Here is a 20945-nt window from a genome sequence, read left to right as displayed (position 1 = left end):
ATTAAGATAATTTTTTCCGTTTTGGATATTACAGTGGTAACAAAACTAGATTAAACAAATATTTTACCGGGTTAGCTAAATTCTTTGAAACACTTTCAACATTTAAACATAATTGGATTCAGTTATGTGATATGTTTCCTTTTCACAAGTCACGGAAGTACTAATATAAAACTATTTTTCAAGGTTCAGTTTTGGCACTATTGATAGCTTTTTTTTTGGTAAGTTTTCGACACAAATTTGGTACTTAATGGAAACTTTCAGAACCCATCTCTGATGTATAGGTAATATCATTTCAAATTGTAGTTGAAGAGCTAAAAACTGAGATTCAATATAGTCTGCCACTTTTAATACAAAACCAAAGACATAGATTAAACACATAAAGATAGAAGAAATGTTAATGGAAAAAATTAAACAAAATTACTCTATTTTCACACATATGGGAGATACAATAACAAAATGCATACAATACATTGTCATGTATTAGGTTTTGGACAAAAGAGTTAGGTTTTTGGCTTACAGTTACCTATATTATTGTCTTCTATGACCAAATGTTTGAACAAATTAATCCTAAATTCAATTTTTAAAATCAAATACAATTGGATGTCTTAACCATTTCATTAAAGTAATTTTTGTATTTTCTTTACTACAAAATCATTACAAATTATTTTAATAAAATTTATTGAATAATTAAATATTTCTGGAATTTCTTGGTGAAAAAATATTTTCCGATTTTGACCTATTCTCGGTAGATTTTCTATGGCGTTATGTATGTCGTAGGAAAGGTATTTGATATGTCTATCATTAGATATCAATATTATTTCTGTTAGTAATTCAGATATAGATAAAAAATCGAGGTAGTCGTGGTTTTTTGTTAATATGTATCTCAGCTATTTGTGGGCCGATTTTACCGAAGACTATAGCAGATATATTGGTGCATTAATCATATATGTATGTAAGTTATTTGGGGCTACGGAAAGTAAGTTTCGGCAGACAGACGGACAGACTTTATTAGCAATCCAAAGAAGCAATCTGAAATTAAATATTAGAAAAGCGTATGTATGTATAGGAAATGTTTATTGATAATTAACATTTATTACATTTGTGACCAAATTAGGGTATGTATTCAATAACCGAGACGGGTTTTTCAACTACAAAAATCTACCGGTTTCATCTTTCTTTATATATATAATTCTTCTGTACGCGTGTTAGTAACTGAACTTCTCCTTAACGGCTGGGCCGATTTCGATGAAATTGTTTGTGTGTGTTTGAGTGGTTTTTTGAGATTCACAATTGACCTATATAGGTACAATGGGCGTGGCATATCCCATACAAAGTAAACATTTATTATTGCATATAAGGACTTCTATTATAATGGGAGAGTCTTCAAACTTTGTGTGCGTTATTGCAGAACAACGTTTGCCGAGACAGCTAGTATATTATATATTTTCGAATAATTCGACATGCCGGTTTTTTTGTGTAGGTTAACCGGTTTTTATAATTGAGAACCTTTTCTGTTTTTTGCAGAGATCGAAAATAACTCGTCCATATACCAAAAAACCTAAATTGTGATTTATATTTTTGTGATAAAAATAAATCACTGAAAATAACAGTTATAAAATGATTTTTATTTAAATGGTTTTAATGGTTTGATGTGAGATAAACAATTCATTTGTTCTTTATTTACATACAATAACGTATTGTTAGTAATTTTTAATAAATTATAGACAGAATATGATGAATATGAAGTAATAAATTATGAGTAACAGAAATGAGATTATTTTTTTTAATTTATTATTAATCTTTTGATAAATTTTATATATTTAAGCGTTGATTTGCATAAAATGCATTTTTGCGATTTATTTTTTATTATTTATTACTTCTACGAAAAAAATAAATTATTTGTGTTTGTTTCATTTCTGTTTCTCTCAACCCCAAACCTAAAATGTTCTCGAATAAATGACTCTCTCAGTGATATATCACAAAAAATTATTTTTAAATGGCTGCGCATGAGAATTTACCATTGAAATGAAAGTGAACCCGTTATTTTCGGTCTCTGGTTTTTTGTTAAAAAAATAATTTTTTTTGTTATACACTGTTATAACTGTCCCAAGACCGATACCAACAGATTAATTTTTTTACCAACATATTTAAAATTCGTTTTGTTTTGGTACTTTTTTTTGGCAACCTATTTAAGTTATTTGGCCAATTTTGATAAAATTTTAAACATTTGTTTTAAATTTACTAACAATGCTTTATTAGAAACTCAATTGTGAATGTGTAGATTGGTCCAAATCCGGATAAACAACCCACAATCAAAAAAGATAGAAAATATTGGTAGTAGAATCATCTGTCATCTGTCTGTCTGTTGACCCAAACCTTTTGCGAGGATCGGTTCGTAATTGATCATAACTCCCATATAACCCCTATATCAGAAAATTGATTGTCACATATTGATGGTGGATATACAAGATTGGGCACAGCACAAGAACACAGATTTAAATCGTTTGAGTATATCTTTGTCACAAAAACCATGTCAGCTAGTTTATAATAAAACAATTCTTTCGTAAATGTTTTTCCCATTTTATTATTAAAAAAAATTATGAAATTTATTTGTTTTCTTTGTAATATTTGTAAAATAATAAAATTACATTTAGATGTTTATTAAACTAAAATATAAGATAATAATAAATGTATGTTGGATTTTGTATTCGATAAAAAAATACATGTATAAAATGTATGCAATACATAAATTTAATTTTTCATTAAAATATTTATATATTTTTTTGTTGCAGTTTTTTAATGTTATAAAATCTGATTAAAAGATAAAAACTTTAATTTATATTTGTAATTTGTTTGTTGGTATGTTGTATTGTATTGTATGTATTTATATTACTTTTATGATAATTTATGTTAATGCAAATTATGAAATTGTATAATTTATAATGTAAATAGTAAAAGTATGAATGTATCTTATTGGGTTTTTCTCTTAAAATAACTTTTGTTTTATAAAGTGTGCTTAAAATAAAAAAAAATAATTTTTTTATATTTTGTGGTTTTTAGTTCTTAACAACACGGCGGGAACCTAAAAGAGAAAAAATAAGAGAAAGAAAAATTATGTGTAAATATTTAGCTAATTGTTAGAGGATACTCCCCCAAGTGTTAAAATGTTTACCTTTTTCTTTGTTTTTACGCTCCTTTTTGCCCCTGCCACCACCACTGCCGCCACTAGCCTGTTTGCTGGCATCATTATTGGGATTACATTTCTTGTTAATACTGCGCACTGCTTCGCAGCTGGGCTCAACACCGCCTGTTGATTTTAATTTATCCTCGCGCGTCATTTGTCCATTAGTACATTCCGACCAGGCACCCTTTTCATAACGACAAGCTGTTTTATAAAGCAAAAGGAAAATATAATAATGAATTTACTAAAACCATTAACTTTGCACTTTTCATATTGTATGTAGAATTTTAATGACGATTTAAATAAGATTATGAAAACCTATTAAGTTTGTTAACGTTTGAAATTTATTAAGAACTAAAGATTTATTAGGTTTTGTTTTTAAATGCTGTATACAAAATTTTACAGCACCATTGTGATGAAAAACACAGGGCAGCGATTTTCAGGCATTAGAAAATCTTAAATAGGTGATAAAAAGGTGAACTATAAAATCAATCCTATTTTTGGTGGAAGATCTCAACGCTCTAGCTGCTCTCTTTAGGGGTCAATTTGGCAATTTGATGAAATCAAAAAAGTCCTCTGAAAAAGGACATTTAAAGATTAAAATGTTCTACGAAAAATGTGGATGTCACCAAAGATACCAAAGTTGTAAATAAAGCTCTTTATGCTTAATTAGCAAAATTATACGCCACATTGGGTATTAAATTTTTTTTAAAAAAATTGCCAAAAATCCATTTATGATCCGAATGAGCTGAAATTTAAAACGTAAATAGTCCTTGAGAAGATATACAAAAAACATGCATACATATCTCTTTTAGTTCCAGAGATATTTAGGTTTATTTATTTGTTATTATTTTGATAGTTTTTTAGATATGGCGGGCCTACGAATGGTCGATAAAATTCCGAATAAAATAAACACAACTTCCTAACAGTTATCTCGTCCCTATAAAAAGTTAAATCATCCAAAATTGGAAAATCATTTTTCCCAAAAAAGTCCCTATATTTTTTCTTTTATAGAAAACAAATACAATTTACAATTTTTATATGATCCGGAAACTTGACATTTTTTATTTTCAAATACCTAAATTCTTAAAACGGGGAAAATGTGTTCCAAGTTTGGATAGCTCTGGTGGGGACTAGGTCCGCTTAAGTTTTATATAATCCCGATGAAAATTGTTGTCTACAAAAGAAACAAGTAAGAAAGTATGGTCGGTCAAGCCCGGCCATGTAATACCCTACACCAAGTAAATGAGTTAAAATATTTTTTTTTTAAATATCAATAATTTATATTCGTGAGTGATTTTCGGAAGTGGGCCTTATATGGGAGCTATGACCAATTATGGACCGATCACCATAAAATTAGGTCGTGTGATTTATGTCTATATGAAAGTTATTTATGTTGAATTTTGTGTATATACCAACATTTTTAAGTGATTTAAGCATGTTAAAGTGATTTTCGGAAGCGGGTCTATATGGGAGCTATTACTAATTATGGACCGATCGTTACAAAATTTGGTGACATGAATTTTGTATATATAAAACTTATTTGGAGCGAAATTTGTGTAGATACATATATAAATTAAACATTTATGACCGATAAAGTCCAATTTCGAGACATTTGTATGGGGGCTAGGTGAAATAATGGACCGATTTCAGCCAGTTTCAATAGGCTTGGTCCTTGGGCCGAAAAAATTATATGTACCAAATTTTATCGAAATATCTTCAAAATTGCGACCTGTACTCTGCGCACAAGGTATACATGGACAGCCATTTTTTAAAAATGTGAGACTCGATGTGACCAACTTTTAGGTGTCACGCACTGGCCCCCATTATCCCTAGGAAACCGAACAACTGTAAATCAACTCGAAAACGCCTCAGCTCCAACCATGTGAAATTTCGTAACAATAGCTTCAATAGTTCCTGAAATACCGAATTATTTAAAAAAAAAACAGTTACTAAACTACTGTGCACTGCTGTTTATTTAGTATTTGCTAAATTACTAAACTCAATTTAGTACTTTTAGTTTAGTTGTGCTTTTATATTTTAGTATTTGCGTGTTTTTATTTCTAGCCGGTTGTGTTATTGTTTGCAAAATTTTATTTTGTCAATCTTTTATTGTTAAAGTTGTGTGATTTTAATAATTTTTGGACAAAAACGTTCTATAATAGGTATATTTTATGAAGTTATAATTGTTTAAACAAAAAAATAGTGATTTATCTTAAAAAAAGAAGTTAAACAAATTGGTGGCGAATAATACAAAAATTGCTAAAATACAAGCAGCCTCCATTAGTGTTTTGTGAAGAAGAAGAAGAGTATAAAAAATATAAAAAAAGTGTCAATGAGAGAAGAGAGAGATTTAGAGAAAAAGTTAAAGACGGAAGGGAAATAAATTTGTGTAAAAGAAAACCGTTACCTCTAAGCTACCGTTATCACGAGGGAAACCGTATTAATACAAATGTACATATGTTTTTTCCAGTACGTCCTATAGAGCTGTGCATAATTTAAAGAATTTTGGCATTTATTATTAGTGAAGCTGTGCATAAGGTATTTATCGGTATAATTTTTAATAATTTTGCCCTTCAGAACATAGGTATTTTAGTTTTTATTAGTTTTTAGAGCATATGGGCAATTCCACGAGAATCGCTACCACGACTGAAAACACAAAAAAAACCCTTGAAACTTTTTTCAAGATGATTTGAATAGAAGAAAATAATAAAATATTACTATGTGAAAGTATTTAGATCATATTACAATATTTTAAAGACAAAAATAATAGTTTAAACTGATTATATTTAATTTTTTAATGTTTTAGGTATGTTTAAGGCTAAAATTGCGGCGAAAACTAGGCTCCCAATTAGCTTGTAGTATGAAATGAATTTGACTCTGATTGTTTTTTTTGCCATTGTCAAATTGTTTATTGAAACCGAATGTATATTTCTTATTCACTTTTTTAGTTTTTGTATACATATATTTATATATATATGTATATATATTTTGGATCCTTATAGATAGCGGAGCTGATCTGTTGAAATCAACTTCCGGCTCGGTTGCTATTTAAAATCGGTTCACAAATGGCTGAGATATAAGGAAAAAACCAGGACAACCTCGATTTTTGATCTATTTTCGACCTATGTATATTCTGGATCCTAATAGATAACGGAGTCGATTAAGCCATGTCCGTCTCTCTCTGTCTGTGTGTTGAAATCAACTTTCCGAAGACCCCAAATAACTTACATGCACGATTCATACATCAATATCTCCGGAATTCTTCCGTTTCGGTTGCTATTTAAAATCGGTTCACAAATGGCTGAGATATAAGGAAAAAACCAAGACAACCTCTATTTTTGACCTATATCTGGATTACTAAGTCATTAATATAGACAATATGGATATCTAATGAAAAAAAAAATGTTAAAATTTAAAAAAAAAAAATTTTAATTTAAAAAAACAATTCGAAAATTTTTATTTCCAAAAAATAAAAAAAAACAACTGGAAAAAAAAATTATTTTTATTTACCTAAAAATATTTAAAATTTTTATTTTGAAGTATAATTTGGTGAAGGGTATATAAGATTCGGCACAGCCGAATATAGCTCTCTTGTTTTAATATCCAATATTTTCTTATTAAATAAATTTATTGATTTTTGCAGAGTTTATTGGTAATAAATCTGGTATTTCTAAAAGGCGTTTCTAAAAATATATATGTAAATAAAAATGGGAAACAAAAAAATGGCATCTGTTTAAAAATTTTACATGTCGAAGGTACCCTACTTTGAGCTCCATAGCGCCGCCCTTGGGTCATTTGTAGGGTACAGTTTAATAACTTAAAATCGAAATCTCCTTGTCTACGCCCGCGTCAAATTTTATCCCAATTTTAGAAATTCCAGATTTATTTCCAAAAAATTTTAATTCTGCCCCACTGTGCAGCGGGGCTTTCTTTCAAATTAAAGAAGCAAATCAAAACTATGAGGCTTTATACTAAAATGTTCAATAACTAAGTGAGAATAAATGACAGATATTATGTACCCTTCAAAATGACATCTAAGTTATTAAAAACAAAAACCGAATTCAAAAGATACGCCATCATCTATTTACAAAGTTTCTATTCAAAATGCAAATATTTAGCACTCATGTAATAAATCCACGTGATATGCAGATTTCGTTTTAAACTCTTTATTTTCCAGTTGAAATACAATTTTATGATTTTTCTAACCAAACTATTATTGCATATTTATTACTTTGAAAAAACGTAATCATCTAGAAACATTTTTGTTTGTGTTTTATCTTAATTTCATTATAAAATACATATATTTTAAAACAAAAGATATCTCAACATTTTTATCTATGGTTTGGAAATCCAAATTACAACGAAAACATCCTCTGATAACAGGATTGAGGAGGGGGGAAAGTGTGTATTGGACTGTTGTGAGTGTGTTATTCTAGTGTTTTATTTTGGTTTGACCTAATTCTTGAATAAAACAAATTTATGTCATACTTTTTATGTTTGTGCAATGACATTTTTTTTAATTACAAATTCTGGGATTACCAGGGAAGGTTTCTTTCTTTCTTTCTATTTTTCAAGTAAATTTAATATTTCACATTGTTGAATAAATTGTTGGCAGTTCTTAAAATGCGTTTTAATATGAATGAAATGTTTCTCAATGTTATTTACTCACTTAAAGCACTTTCAGTTTCCGTTCTAATTTTTTCATTTCTATTTTCTTTCTCTGCTAAATGGTTTTTTAGAAAATTATTTTATAGATGTGTAAGTTTTCTTGCGTCAGAAACAGAAATCCTTAATTGCTTTTATATGCGAGTAGTTTTACGCTCGCAACCAACCAGCGAACCAAACACACGTATGTACGTGCCTCATACTACATCCAGCTCTTGCATTATCAAACTTAAACGACTACTTGTATTTTAAACATTTTTTAATTACACATAATCCACCTTTACCAAACAATGTAACAATCATAACTAGTTAGCATCCTGGAAAGCAATTGCAAAAATGAACAAAAACCTAAAAATAAAAAATACCAAACGAGTAAAAATGACTGCATTTCTTGTTTTTTGGTTTTAATGCAGCGCGCAAAAATCTAACGCTCATTAAAATATTCATAAAAGAAAATAATGATTTTATAACAAAAGGTGTAACCCTTTTAAATTTCAGTAGAGCATCTCCTCCACCAGCATCATTATTATTTTTTTTCCATCTACTCCTAAACCAACTACACATGTGTACAATAGGCTGGTGCCCACAAAGTGTTCAATATAAATGTGTGGACTATCATAGCACTGTCTTGCAATCAAGGATTTTGCATAACTAGATAATGAATTTGTTTAAAGTGCTGTCCCGGCTAGTACGTCTATATGACATTATCTTGAATCTGAAGAAAGATCAATATTATTTACATTGAACCAGAACTGAAAAACAAACCATATTTTTCTGACATAGGGGCTATATGAGCGGTAGGGTCATTTATGGACCGATCCTCACAAAAGTTTGTAGAAAGTCTCTGGTACATACATACATATATGTCCAATTTTATCACGATATTCATTATTATAAGACAATTATGAATGTTGAAGTCATTTTCTGATGGCACTAAGGACAAATATTGCCCGATTTTCGCCATACTTTACAGTATAATTTCAGAGTACTTTGAACTAGTTTGTGCAAAATTTTATCAGGATTGCTCAAACAGTATTTCGGGGGGACATTTGTATGGGAGCTAGGTGAAATCATGGACCGATATTGCCCATTTTCAATACCAAACAGATTTCAGACAGCTACTTCCTTTCGTTTGGGCCCTATCGTGTTTTCAACAGAAAGATATACGGACGAATATATCTAGATCGTCTTAGAGTCTTAAGAGCACCCATAATATACAGTGGTTGACAAAACAATGGAAACTTTTCCAAATATTTCATAAGTGGCCTAAAATCTGAAATAATTTTTTAAAAAATTTTAACATTTTTGTAATATTTCATTTGTATACTTTTATTAACTTAATTTAACAAAAAAAAACAAAGGACATAATTAAATTCTAAAAATGAGAAAACAAAATTAAAAGATTTCTTTATTACGGCATTGACAAAACAATGGAAACTTAGGTATTATTTTAACAAATATGGTCTAAACTTTGCAATAACTCAATATTTTGTTGGGTATCCCTTATTTTTTATAACTGCTACACATCGACGATGCATTGAACCAATTAAAGAGTCAATGGTCTCCTTTGAAATATTTTGCCATTCCCTTATAACCGCCTCCGATAATTCTTCCTTCCTGGTGTAATTTTGGGTCCTTATTTTACGATCTACAATTTCCCATAGATTTTCTATGGGATTGAGATCTGGCGATTGGGCAGGCCACTTCAAAACACGTACCTCGTTGGATTGTAACCACTCGGTTACAATCCTAGAGGAGGTGTGTTTCGGGTCGTTGTCGTGTTGGAATCTCCAAACTAGGGGCATATTTTGTCATGGTATCTTTTATAATATGAATTGGGCTCATGCCTTGCCCTGAAAAACATCCCAATACCATAATATTGCCACCGCCAAACTTTACAGTCTTATTTATGTACTTTGGATCTAATATTTTTCCCTTTGGTCGTCTTACAAATGTTCTCGCATCACTGCCTCTTAAATTGTATTTGGATTCGTCGAAAAAGAGGACAGTATTCCATTTCAGTATCGACCAGTTTAAATGATCCCTGGCAAATTGTAGACGAGCAGAATGGTTCTTTTTAGAAATGAGTGGTTTTTTCACAGGACGATAGCAACCAAGACCAGCCTCATTTGCCCTGCGACTAACTGTTCGGGTACTTATTTCTAATTTTAGGCTATTAACAGCCTCTCGAGGTGTTATTTTTGTGAATTTCTTGAACTCTCTCGCTATTAAATTATCTTGTCTAGGAGAAGTCTTACGAGGTCTTCCACCTAAATGTTGAGTTTTTGCAGAACCGCTCTCACGAAATTTCTTTATAATTTTTGAAACTGCTGATTTATTTATTGAATATTTGTCACAGATACTTTTTTGTTTTAAACCAGCTTTAAAATCGTTAATTATTTTATTTTTTAAGTCTTCACAAATCTTAACTTTAGCCATTTTTGTTAACTTTGAAAAAAAGCATTATGCGAAATACTTAAAAAAAGAAATTGTGAAAAATTACCAGAATTTAAAAATAAAATAAAATAACTGTAAACAGGATGCTTCTTTTAAATATTATTTTCGTTTTACACTTCTTTCTTGCAGAAGTTTAAAGGTTTCCATTGTTTTGTCAGTAGCGAAATAGTGAATATTTTTAATTTTGTTCCCTTTTTTCAGAATAAAATTAATTATGTTGTTTGTTTTTCACATAATTTATATAAATAAAACTATACAAGTAAAATACTAAAAAAAAAATTGTATTTTAAAAAAATATTTTAAATTTTGGGCTACATATGGAATATTTGGAAAAGTTTCTATTGTTTTGTCAACCACTGTATATATTAATGTGTGCCTGCGATCAATATTTCGATGTGTTACAAACGGAATGACAAAATCAATATACCCCACATCTTTTTTGATGATGGTTACTTTTACTCTTGCAGATGAAAATTTCATTACTTCTTTTTACGTTGTAAATACCAGCCTAATGTTTTAGAAAACTTTTTCGTATATGTGTCACATAGCAAATGGTAAAAAAAATTAAAAAAAAACTAAACAAATGGTTAAAGGGAAATTATGAAAACGCTAAAATGGTATCATAAATTCAAGAGGTTTTCAATTTCTAACGTAATTAGGGCAAAAAATGCTGGCAAACGAAAAAAAGAAAACGATAAACTACATCATAATACAGGGTATTGCTATAATTAATGTCATTGAAAATAAATAACTGAAACGTTTATTTCAAAAACCAGACAAGCAACAAATTATTGAAAATTACTATTACAAAATTCACATTTTTTTCATATGAAAGTTATCCGTTTATTTAACTGTTTGATAAACACAAAACTTTTGTTTATCTATATTAACATATATTAAAAAATTAATATAAAGTTTGCACTTGACAGGTTTTTGAAACAAACAACCATCACTATTGTAAATTTCATACGAAATATTAAAATTTTATTAGGAACTTCAAAAGTATTCATATTCGTAAGTACATATTTGTTCAGAAATAACTATTAGCCATCATACACTCGTTCTACAGTGAATTTTGCTCCCGTTCTTGGCCATTGAAAAATATTCCCATAAAACTCTTCATATCCAACCAAGTAGGGTTTTAGAGCTAGTAAATATTTTATTTAGTTATTACATTTATTGAGACCTACAACATTTAAAATAATATTACATAAAATGAGCTGTCACTTGACTTATTTCTGCACTAAACAGGGATTTCTCGGCTTTGCTTCACCATAATAGGGAGGCAGTATTTTTTTGTATGCATTAAACGATGCATTTATATTTACAAAACAGTAATCGCTCAATAACTTAATTTTGGATTTTTTGTTGCTTGACTGGTTTTTGAAATAAACGATTCAATTGTTTAACTGCATGTTCCACGATGATATCGAAAGAAAAATGAGTCAAAAAAATTTGTAAGAAAAACAAACAGTTTTTAAAATTCTTTCGAATAGTTTTCATATAAATTTGTTTTGAATCATTTTTCTTTCGACATCGTGAAACCGATCTTTAATAATATTAAATAAACACACTATTAAATAAAATATATTTATAATTAGATTTCTGTTACAATAATAACACTGTGCTAGTTGAAAACAAGTAAGAGAGCTATATTCGGCGGTGCCGAATCTTATATACCCTTCACCAAATTATACTTCAAAATAAAAATTTTAAATATTTTTAGGTAAAAATTTTTTTTTCCAAAGTTGTTTTTTATTTTTTTTGGAAATTTTTTTTTTTTTAATTTTTTAAATTTAATTTTTTTTTAAATTTCAAAAAATATGTTTGATCTTTAAATTTTTTTTTTGTTAAAAAAAATTCGGATTAAAAAATATTTTTTTCCCATTGTAGGTCCAACTTACTATGGTCTTATATACGTCGTTGCAAAGGTCTTTGAAATATCTATCATTAGATATCCATATTGTCTATATTAATGACTTAGTAATCCAGATATAGGTCAAAAATCTAGGTTGTCCTGTTTTTTTCTCATATCTCAGCCATTTGTGAATCGAAAGCATGTCTGACAGAATTATTGAAGATTTGGATCCCGAAGATATCTGGGGTCTTCAGAAAATTGATTTCAACAGCCAGACGGACATGGCTGAATCGACTCCGCTATCTATAAAGATCCAGAATATATATATTCTTTATAGCTTCGGAAAATTATATTGTAGAAATTACAAACGGAATGACAATCTTATATATGTATACCCTTCTCACGAAGGTGAAGGGTATAAAAACTGTCAAGCGGGGCACCCAGCGTGTTAACTAGGGTTCTATAGCTGAAACAAAAAGTCGACTTTTCGACCTTTCGACTTTTTCCGTTTTTTAAAAAGTCGACTTTTCGACTTTCGGTAGTTTATAAAAAGTCGACTTTTCGACTTTTAGTTAATCGACTTTTTTCGACTATTTTATACTTTTTTCAACTTTTTACCATTTTTTGTTAAAAATACATGGTTTCTACATTTACTGATGCTCCTTTTGTAATGTTTAGCAATAAAAATTAAATTTATCAAGGCGATAATAGTTAGTATAATGTTGTAAGAATTTTGTGTAAAAGCTTTATTTTATAAACATTTATTTATTTATTATTTACATATACATATTAGCATACACTACAAAAAATGCAAGTGTAATATTTTTTTTTAACAATCTAAAAAGTCGACTTTTATCGACTTTCGACTTTTATCGACTATTTTCGACTTTTATCGACTATTTGACTTTTATCGACTTTTGAGATAACATAATCGACTTTTTTCAGGAAATAGTCGATTGTTCGAAGAATCGACTTATAGAACCCTAGTGTTAACCTAATTCCAGTACGCTAAAACCAGTGGTGCTAACAGTTTTTTTATTGGCATTAGTGCCAGCGCTAATTTCCGTTTAGAGAGAAAATCTACATAGATTTTTCGAATAAATAATAACATTTATTTTCCATATACCCTCTACTATAAATACGTTATTGCAGATTATTATTTATTAATGAAAAAACCATATAATGCAGTAATTTATGTTTTAAGTATTGTATTAAAATAATTGCTGCAAATGATATACAATTCTAATCAATTTTTTAAAAATCTTCAAATATAGAATTATGTATATAAATTCATTTTCTAAAATGGATCATATCTTACAATTGAACTTAAAATTGAGTTTTCCACTAATTTATTTTAAATGAAAAATAATGTAAAATTTGAAAAAAAGTTTTAGTTATATTTAAATATCCGTTAAAAGAATGGAAACTCTAACATAAAGTATTTTCTTTTGGAAATCTTGAGTATTACAGTATTTCCTATAGAAAAGCTTGTATATAACAGTGTTTTCTTCATTATAACAGTATTATCTATAGAAAATATTCAGTATAACTGAATAAGACAGCTAAGTTTTGTTGTCTGTTTTCTTTTTCAATCTATTGTAGCTAGAGATGCTAATCGGGACTGATTTTTGAAAATCCCGGGGTTCGGGATTTGGTAAAGAATCCCGAAATCCCGACTCGGGGTTTCGGGATTTTCGGGAAATCTAAAAAAGAAAATTATAAGAAAGAAACGTACATAAATATGTCTTAACAATTGAAAGAAAATTTTTTATTTAGCAATTAATTTGGGTGGTCGATTTCACGAAAAATATATTCATTTTGTTCGAGCTCCTCATCTGAGATAAAATCTATTTCATTTGAAGAGGATTTAAATTGAGTTTTGTTAGACAACTTACAAAAAAAAGGTGAAGAATTGATTTTCTAGAGCCCCACTCAAGGAAAACCAAAAATACCGTTTTCGTTTATTAACTATATTGTATCAGGAGTTGAGCTTAACAACTTTTCTGAACATCACTTTGTGATATTCTACATGCATGTAGAATGTCAAAATGCATGAAAAAGGCACACAAAAATTACAATTTCCCCTATTTATTTGTGAAAAACGGGATTTGGAAAACACCGAAAACCCTGGGATTTAAAATTAAAAAATCCCGGGCTTCGGGATTTAGGAAATCCCGAAAACACCGGGATTTTCGGGAACGGGATTCCCCGTTTGGCATCTCTAATTGTAGCGCTGTATTTTTTTACAGCATCTAGCAAAAACTAAACTTCAGATGCGGGAAAATTACATTCTTCATTTGCGACCCCACAAGGTATATATATTCTGGATCGTTATAGATTACGAAGTCGATGTGCGCCTGTATGTTGAAATCAACTTTCCGTAGCCCCCAAATAACTTAAATACATGATTCATATATCAATATCTCCGGAAATCTTCCGGCTCGACAAAATCGGCCCACAAATGGCTGAGATATAAGGAAAAAACCTGGACAACCTCGATTTTTGGCCTATTTTTTATATATATCTGGATTAATTAGTCATTAATATAGACAATATGGATATCTAATGATAGATATTTGAAAGTCCATTGCAACGATATATATAAGGGAAAAATATTTTTTAACCCGATTTTTTTTTTATTAAAAAAAATTTAAAAAAAATTGAATTTTTTTTTGTTTTTTTTTTTTAAATCATATTAAATTATCATTTCCAATTCCAAACTTTCCACCCACATTTTTTTTGAATTTTTAGTTTTACTTGAATTTTTTTTTATTATTTTTTTTTGTTTTACAAATCAAAGACTTTAGATCATAAATAAATGTCTTTATGTAATAAAATTTTGTTTCTCTACCAAAATTTTTAGCTTTAGGCTATTTTTAGTTTCAATTTGCTTTTTCTTTCTGATTCTTGCTTATTTGCTTTGAAGTACATTTATAGTTTATACTAAAATTTGTGGAAACATCACATAAATTTAAAGTTTTTATCAGGTCTGTCAACATTACCTGGTTTTAAGTACTTACGAGTAGTACATAAGGTATTAAAAGAATATTGAATGGGACAAATATATACAATAGTAGTTTTTGGAAGTTGTTATTTTTAGAATATACAGTGACATACACTGAGACCTTAATGGACGAATGGTTAATGAAATGTTTCATATTTTGATTAACTTTTAAAATATTAAATGTCATCAATATTGTTACGAAATTGCACTATCAATTGGAATTTAACGATTTAAACACGGGTTTCCACATCCAACAGCTTTTGTATACATTGTTATAAGTGGATACAGCGTTGCCACTCATAAAATATTTTTCCTACCAAATTTCTAATTAAAAACTACCAAAACCTACCAAATTTAAAATATTTGAGAAATGCTATATTGATTCGTTTCAAAATTAATAGTTAACTAAAAATTATATTATTGCTGCTATAAAATTACCCAGATTAAGAAAGATATTTAATAACACTACAATCATAAATATGTTAAAATCGTTCAGTTTTCGAGATTTTATTTTTTAGTCGATTTAACGATGTCCTTCCATGCGTCTGTCTAGCTGGTTGTCCATGTATTTCACATAGCCCCCATATAAATGTCCTCCCATATAAGGCCCTCTTCCGAAAATTACTTAAACGAGCATAAAACTCCTAAAAGTGTTGGTATCCCGAAAAAATTCAACAAAAATAAGTTTCATATAGAAATAAATTACGCGTCCTAATTTCCATAATTGGATATTTAAAGTGTCAGATGAAACTGAAATATTGAAGCAGAGTTTAACACATATTATTAGAAAATAAAAGTTTTGAGAGCCCTTTGTCATTTTTTGAACTCAACACTACTAAACAAATACACATTTACCTGATTAATATTTAAGAAAATGATATCTTCATATTTTGCAAATATGTAGTTTTATTATTTTGGCTTAATATAAGTAGTTTTTTCGTTATTATTTTAATTATTTTGTTCTTAAAAATACTTATGTATTCAGAAATATCGTAGCCTACCAAAATACGAAAAATATCGGAACAAACCAACCAAACTACCAAAAGTCAATTTGTTAACTTGAAACTACCAATTTTGGTCCAATTGTACCAAAGCGGCAACGCTGAGTGGATACTTGGCAGCACAGTGCTGTCAACATTAACTGTCAAAGCTGCTAATATGAATATTAAGGCTGCCGAATGCTCTAGAAATGGAACCTTCTATCATATCCGCTGTTAGAGTAAGCATCAATTTCATTACCAGTGAATTCTTGGACGTTATAAAGTGTGTAAATAAAGGCTATTTAAATTGTTGCATAAATTTAAATAAATAAAGAATTGTTACAAATTTTGGACTACTAAAAACTGCTTTCATTTGCAATCAAAAGTATCCGGTTTATTTAAAGAAAATAAACTAACGTTTTTAAAAGGTAAAAACATAAAAATATTTTATGCAAAGAATGTTTGAAGGATTTGTTTATACCATTGATACAAATTTAAAAACTACAAAATGTGGAATATTTTAAAAACTTACTGGAACCCAATGAAAATTCCATCAGGAATATTAACAGAAGAAAATCAGCAGGTTGTCTTTAGTACTAAAATGTGGCAATAAAGAATTGTAATAGATTCATTGGCTTTATTTAGGCCCTCTGATATATATTTGCATTCCAGTTAGATTTCATATAGGCTCCGATGCAAAAGTCAGTAAGGATTAGAAATTTCATGCTTCGTGGAGCCTCCTGATGAGGAATAATAAGTTTCACCTATATTTATTTGATGTAATCACTCTGATAGATTACAAATAATGAAAATCTCTACAGCTTCAATTTGTTAATCAGGTATTCGATGCTTTTATGCAGTTTTTCTTGGTATTTGTGGGAAAACCAACAAATTTAGTTAGTTTTTTCTCTGTTGAATACAATTTTCGTAGTTCATATTGCATGTACTGATTCTATTTACAATATACCCTGGGGAAGTAATTAAATCCATTTGTGTAAAGGGCGAATAAGAAAAAAGAAAAATAATCATAAAAATCTTACAATTATGTATAAATTCTGATGACAATGATGGATAACCAGGGTTGATAGATATGAATAAAATTAAACATACTATTTTATACATGTAAGTGAGCTTAAATTTCTTAAATAATTTCATATTTCCTTTAAATATTTTCATCATTTTCCAACTCTTTATAAAATATATTTGGGGTATTCACACGGTCTGCTATTAGTCATGTTGTGTTCATTAGTCACATAGTTCAGATAGTCTTATTAGTTTAGAACTTTTTTGTTTGAAACACAACAAAAATTTGATTAAACTATCATAATATATTAGGACATTATGACAATATGACCAAATAGTTGACCGTGTGAATACCCCAATTGTATAAAATTTAATTGAAATTTCTTTTGAGACACTTACACTTTTTACATTTCTTTTGCATAGTTCTGGTCTCCAAACAATTCGGTTCACCCTTTTTCAATGTTAAAATGCGGGAACGCATATTGGTTTTGGGATCACATTCCGACCAAGCGCTTTTGGCATAACGGCAAGTGGTAGCTAAAAGAAAAGAACAAATAAACATAAAGTTCCTTTAAAACATTTTAATTAAGTTGATTTAAATAAAACTGATTGTTTTTTTTTTCTTATTTCCTTATTTTTTTTTGCATTTTGCAAAATGCCTTAAAAAATATTTTCTTCATTCTTCTTTTTTATCATTTCCTTTTTAATTATATAAATCATAGTTTATGTATTCATGTTTTTACAACAACAAGAACAAAAAAAGCAGCAGCACACTCGTGGAAAAAACGAAAAAAAAAGTGTAAAGAATCTCTTTTATAATTAATGTTGACGACTCTGATGATGACAACTACGATAACAATGCTCTGGCCATGGTTAATATAATGACAACAACAATAAAAAAAATATTTCTCTTTTTTTTCCCCATTTCTCTGTCAGATAGAAATTTCTGTACGCTTTTTTTTACCTCTTGATATCTATCCCCATTATCCCTTGAAATATGCTTCGTGTTTTTTTGTGTGTGTTTATTAATTGGGGTGGCCCTTATTTTGCAATTTTGCGATTTTCGATGCTAAAAGTTAAAGTCTAAAATTTTTCTAAGTCACCCAAAAATAAAATGCTGAACATTTGAGCAAACTCAGATAAGGTTTAGAGGTTACATATTTTATTTAAAGCTTCAAACAATTTTAAAAATTTTATATTGAAAAAAATTCTAATTAAAATTAGCTTTAGTAATTCATTAATCCATAGATCATTAACTCATTATAAATTTTACATTTTCCAAATTTTTCTTTAAATGAAATTTAAAAAAAATTTTGGTTGTATGATTTAAAAATGCAGGATTTTTTCAAATTTTTATCTATTATTTTGAAACATTTGTACAATATAGATTTATTCAAAGTATTAGTCATTGCTAGCTATGATCTCTTCCCATCTTTCTGGCAACATATTGTTACGAAATTGTACTTGAATTCAAATATAACGATTTTAAGGGCTGATTTAATAGTAACATAATGCTTTCAAATAACAGTGCTGTAATAGCAAACTGTAACATATCTGTGGGCATTATTAAATAAAAGCTTTCAGTTGACCATTGATCGTAAGTTGGCAACGCTGTCTTCGAATTCGAATATTCAGTTAAAGAACATTGTAGAAAGTACACCACAGATGGCGTATGTATTAGTAAGATCTAGAATATGCGAATTTTGACAGTTAAAGAACAATCTGGAGTGCAGATGGAAGTGTTATAAATAGTGGCAGAGGTTGCAGTCGTGAGTCAGTTTATCAGAGACGCTTTTCGAATAAACATCAACTGAGTGCCTTAAAGTGTGTTGTGTTTTTCAAGTAAATTCGTGTACATTATAAATTGTGTCTGTATTTCTGCGAATTTACAAACGTGTATAAAAAAACATTGAGTGACTATTTAATTCTGTTGTTGTTGTACATTTGAATAAATAAAGAGTTGTTACCATTTTCAAACTACTAAACGGCTTTTATTTGCAATCAAAAGTATCCGGTTTATTTAAAGGAAATAAACCAGCGTTTTGAAAAGGTTAAAACGTAACAATATGGATTCCGAGCCAAAAGAACTACTCATCTTTTGAGGTCAAGAACGAATCAAGCCAATATCGGAATATTGCATGTCTGGTCTCCTACGCTTCGTAATGGCTTCGGTCAAGCTCATTTCAGACATGCAAAATCGTGTCTCGGCTTCAATTCGTATGGTACACAATTTCACTGCCTTTAGATGAATCCTGCTGCTCGCAAACGTTTTGAAATTGCTGCTTGAGAAGCTCCCAATGATTTTGTAAGCTCTTGTTGTGTTTGACAACAATCTTCATGGAGTAATACCTCCAATTCTTAGTCTCCAAATTTTTTTGACTGGCCTGTGCGATCTATGTCTTCCGTGTCAAAGTCACCACTTCTGAAATACACAAACCATCTCTCTCACATTGAAACCGATGAAACACATTCATCATAAGCTTTGATGAGCAATCGGTGTGCTTCAGCGTCACTTTTGGTGTAACACCCACCTTAAAGTATACCAATCGACTTAGAATCACTTCCTCGACTTAGAATCACCCACTTCCGAAAATCACTCAAAAATATAAATTATTGAAATTTTAAAAGAAAAATGTTTTTGCTTTTTTACTTAGTTATTATATGGTCGGGCTTGACCGACCATACTTTATTACTTGTTTTTAATTAAAGGAGTAAAGCAAAACTTCCCGCATATGACGCTTTGTTGGTACAAAATTCACCATTTTCGAAGAAAAAAAAAACTTTGTTGTTTAGTTTTTGGTCATAAATTGGTTAAAATTATTTCTTAAAAAAATTCGTAGCATACATTCTAATATTTAATTTCAGATTGTTTCGATGGATGGCTAAATTACAATTTAGGATTCAAAATTGTCAAAAGCATTACACTTCTGCCCTAAAAAAAATATCAAAAAGATGTAATTTATTGGATAAGTTTTTGGACTCTATTAAAAAAATAATATAATTTTTTAAAAATCCAAAATTTTTTAAATTTTTTTTATTTATTTGTGAAAAAATATTATGACAAAAAAATTTTTTTTTATGAAAAAAAAAATCGGGTTAAAAAATATTTTTCTCGATTTTGACCCATGGTATGTTCGACTTACTACCGCGTTATATATATTGTTGCAATGGGCTTTGAAATATCTATCATTAGATATTCATCTATATACAGTGGTGGCCAGGAATTTAAGACAAAAAATGTTTGCTAAATTCTACGTGATTGTCAATTATTTTTTCAAATATTTCCACAAATATGTATGCATGAGGACTGTTTTAACACACAAGTGTGTTTTATTCGACTGTGTCAATTCACAAATATTCACCACGAACATATAAAATTTTTCTACAACTTGACCAAAAAAATTTTTTTTAAATAAACGTATTTTCTCACATTTATATCATTATAATTTTATTATTATAAAATATTCGGACCAAATTTCGTATTTTTAGTTCCATTAGTTTCGGTCATATCATGTTATTAACAGCGGATGTTTGCTGAGTTGGGTCAACGTATTTCCACATATCTTTGTCCATATATGTTTTACCGATTTTTCCAAACATTTTTCAGAAACTAGAAACATTAATAATAAATTTCATACCTTAGAGGTCCTTTTATTTTGGCTCAATCGCACTTAAAATTCAGTTGATGAAAAAAATTCAAGTATTTGTCTTAAATTGGTGGCCACCACTGTATATAAAAAGGAAATGGTCCATGTATGTAATGTCATCACGTGA

General features: G+C 29.1%; 1 protein-coding gene across 1 annotated transcript in view; it reads right to left on the bottom strand.

Moving 5' to 3' along the window:
• Positions 1 to 2556: 2556 nt before the first annotated feature.
• The window catches only part of miple2 (midkine and pleiotrophin 2), a 31677-nt gene continuing 13288 nt past the window's right edge, over positions 2557 to 20945 (bottom strand). The window contains exons 2-4 of the mRNA XM_065504095.1: positions 17571 to 17708; positions 3173 to 3385; positions 2557 to 3082 (exon numbers count right to left, since the gene is read on the bottom strand). Of these exons, the coding sequence (XP_065360167.1) occupies positions 3057 to 3082; positions 3173 to 3385; positions 17571 to 17708 (377 nt within the window). The 3' untranslated portion in view covers positions 2557 to 3056. The remainder of the gene's footprint in view (positions 3083 to 3172; positions 3386 to 17570; positions 17709 to 20945) is intronic.

Source organism: Calliphora vicina, chromosome 3 (assembly GCF_958450345.1).
Source record: "Calliphora vicina chromosome 3, idCalVici1.1, whole genome shotgun sequence".
Taxonomy (NCBI): Eukaryota; Metazoa; Arthropoda; class Insecta; order Diptera; family Calliphoridae; genus Calliphora; species Calliphora vicina.
This window is presented reverse-complemented; position numbering and strand designations above follow the sequence as displayed.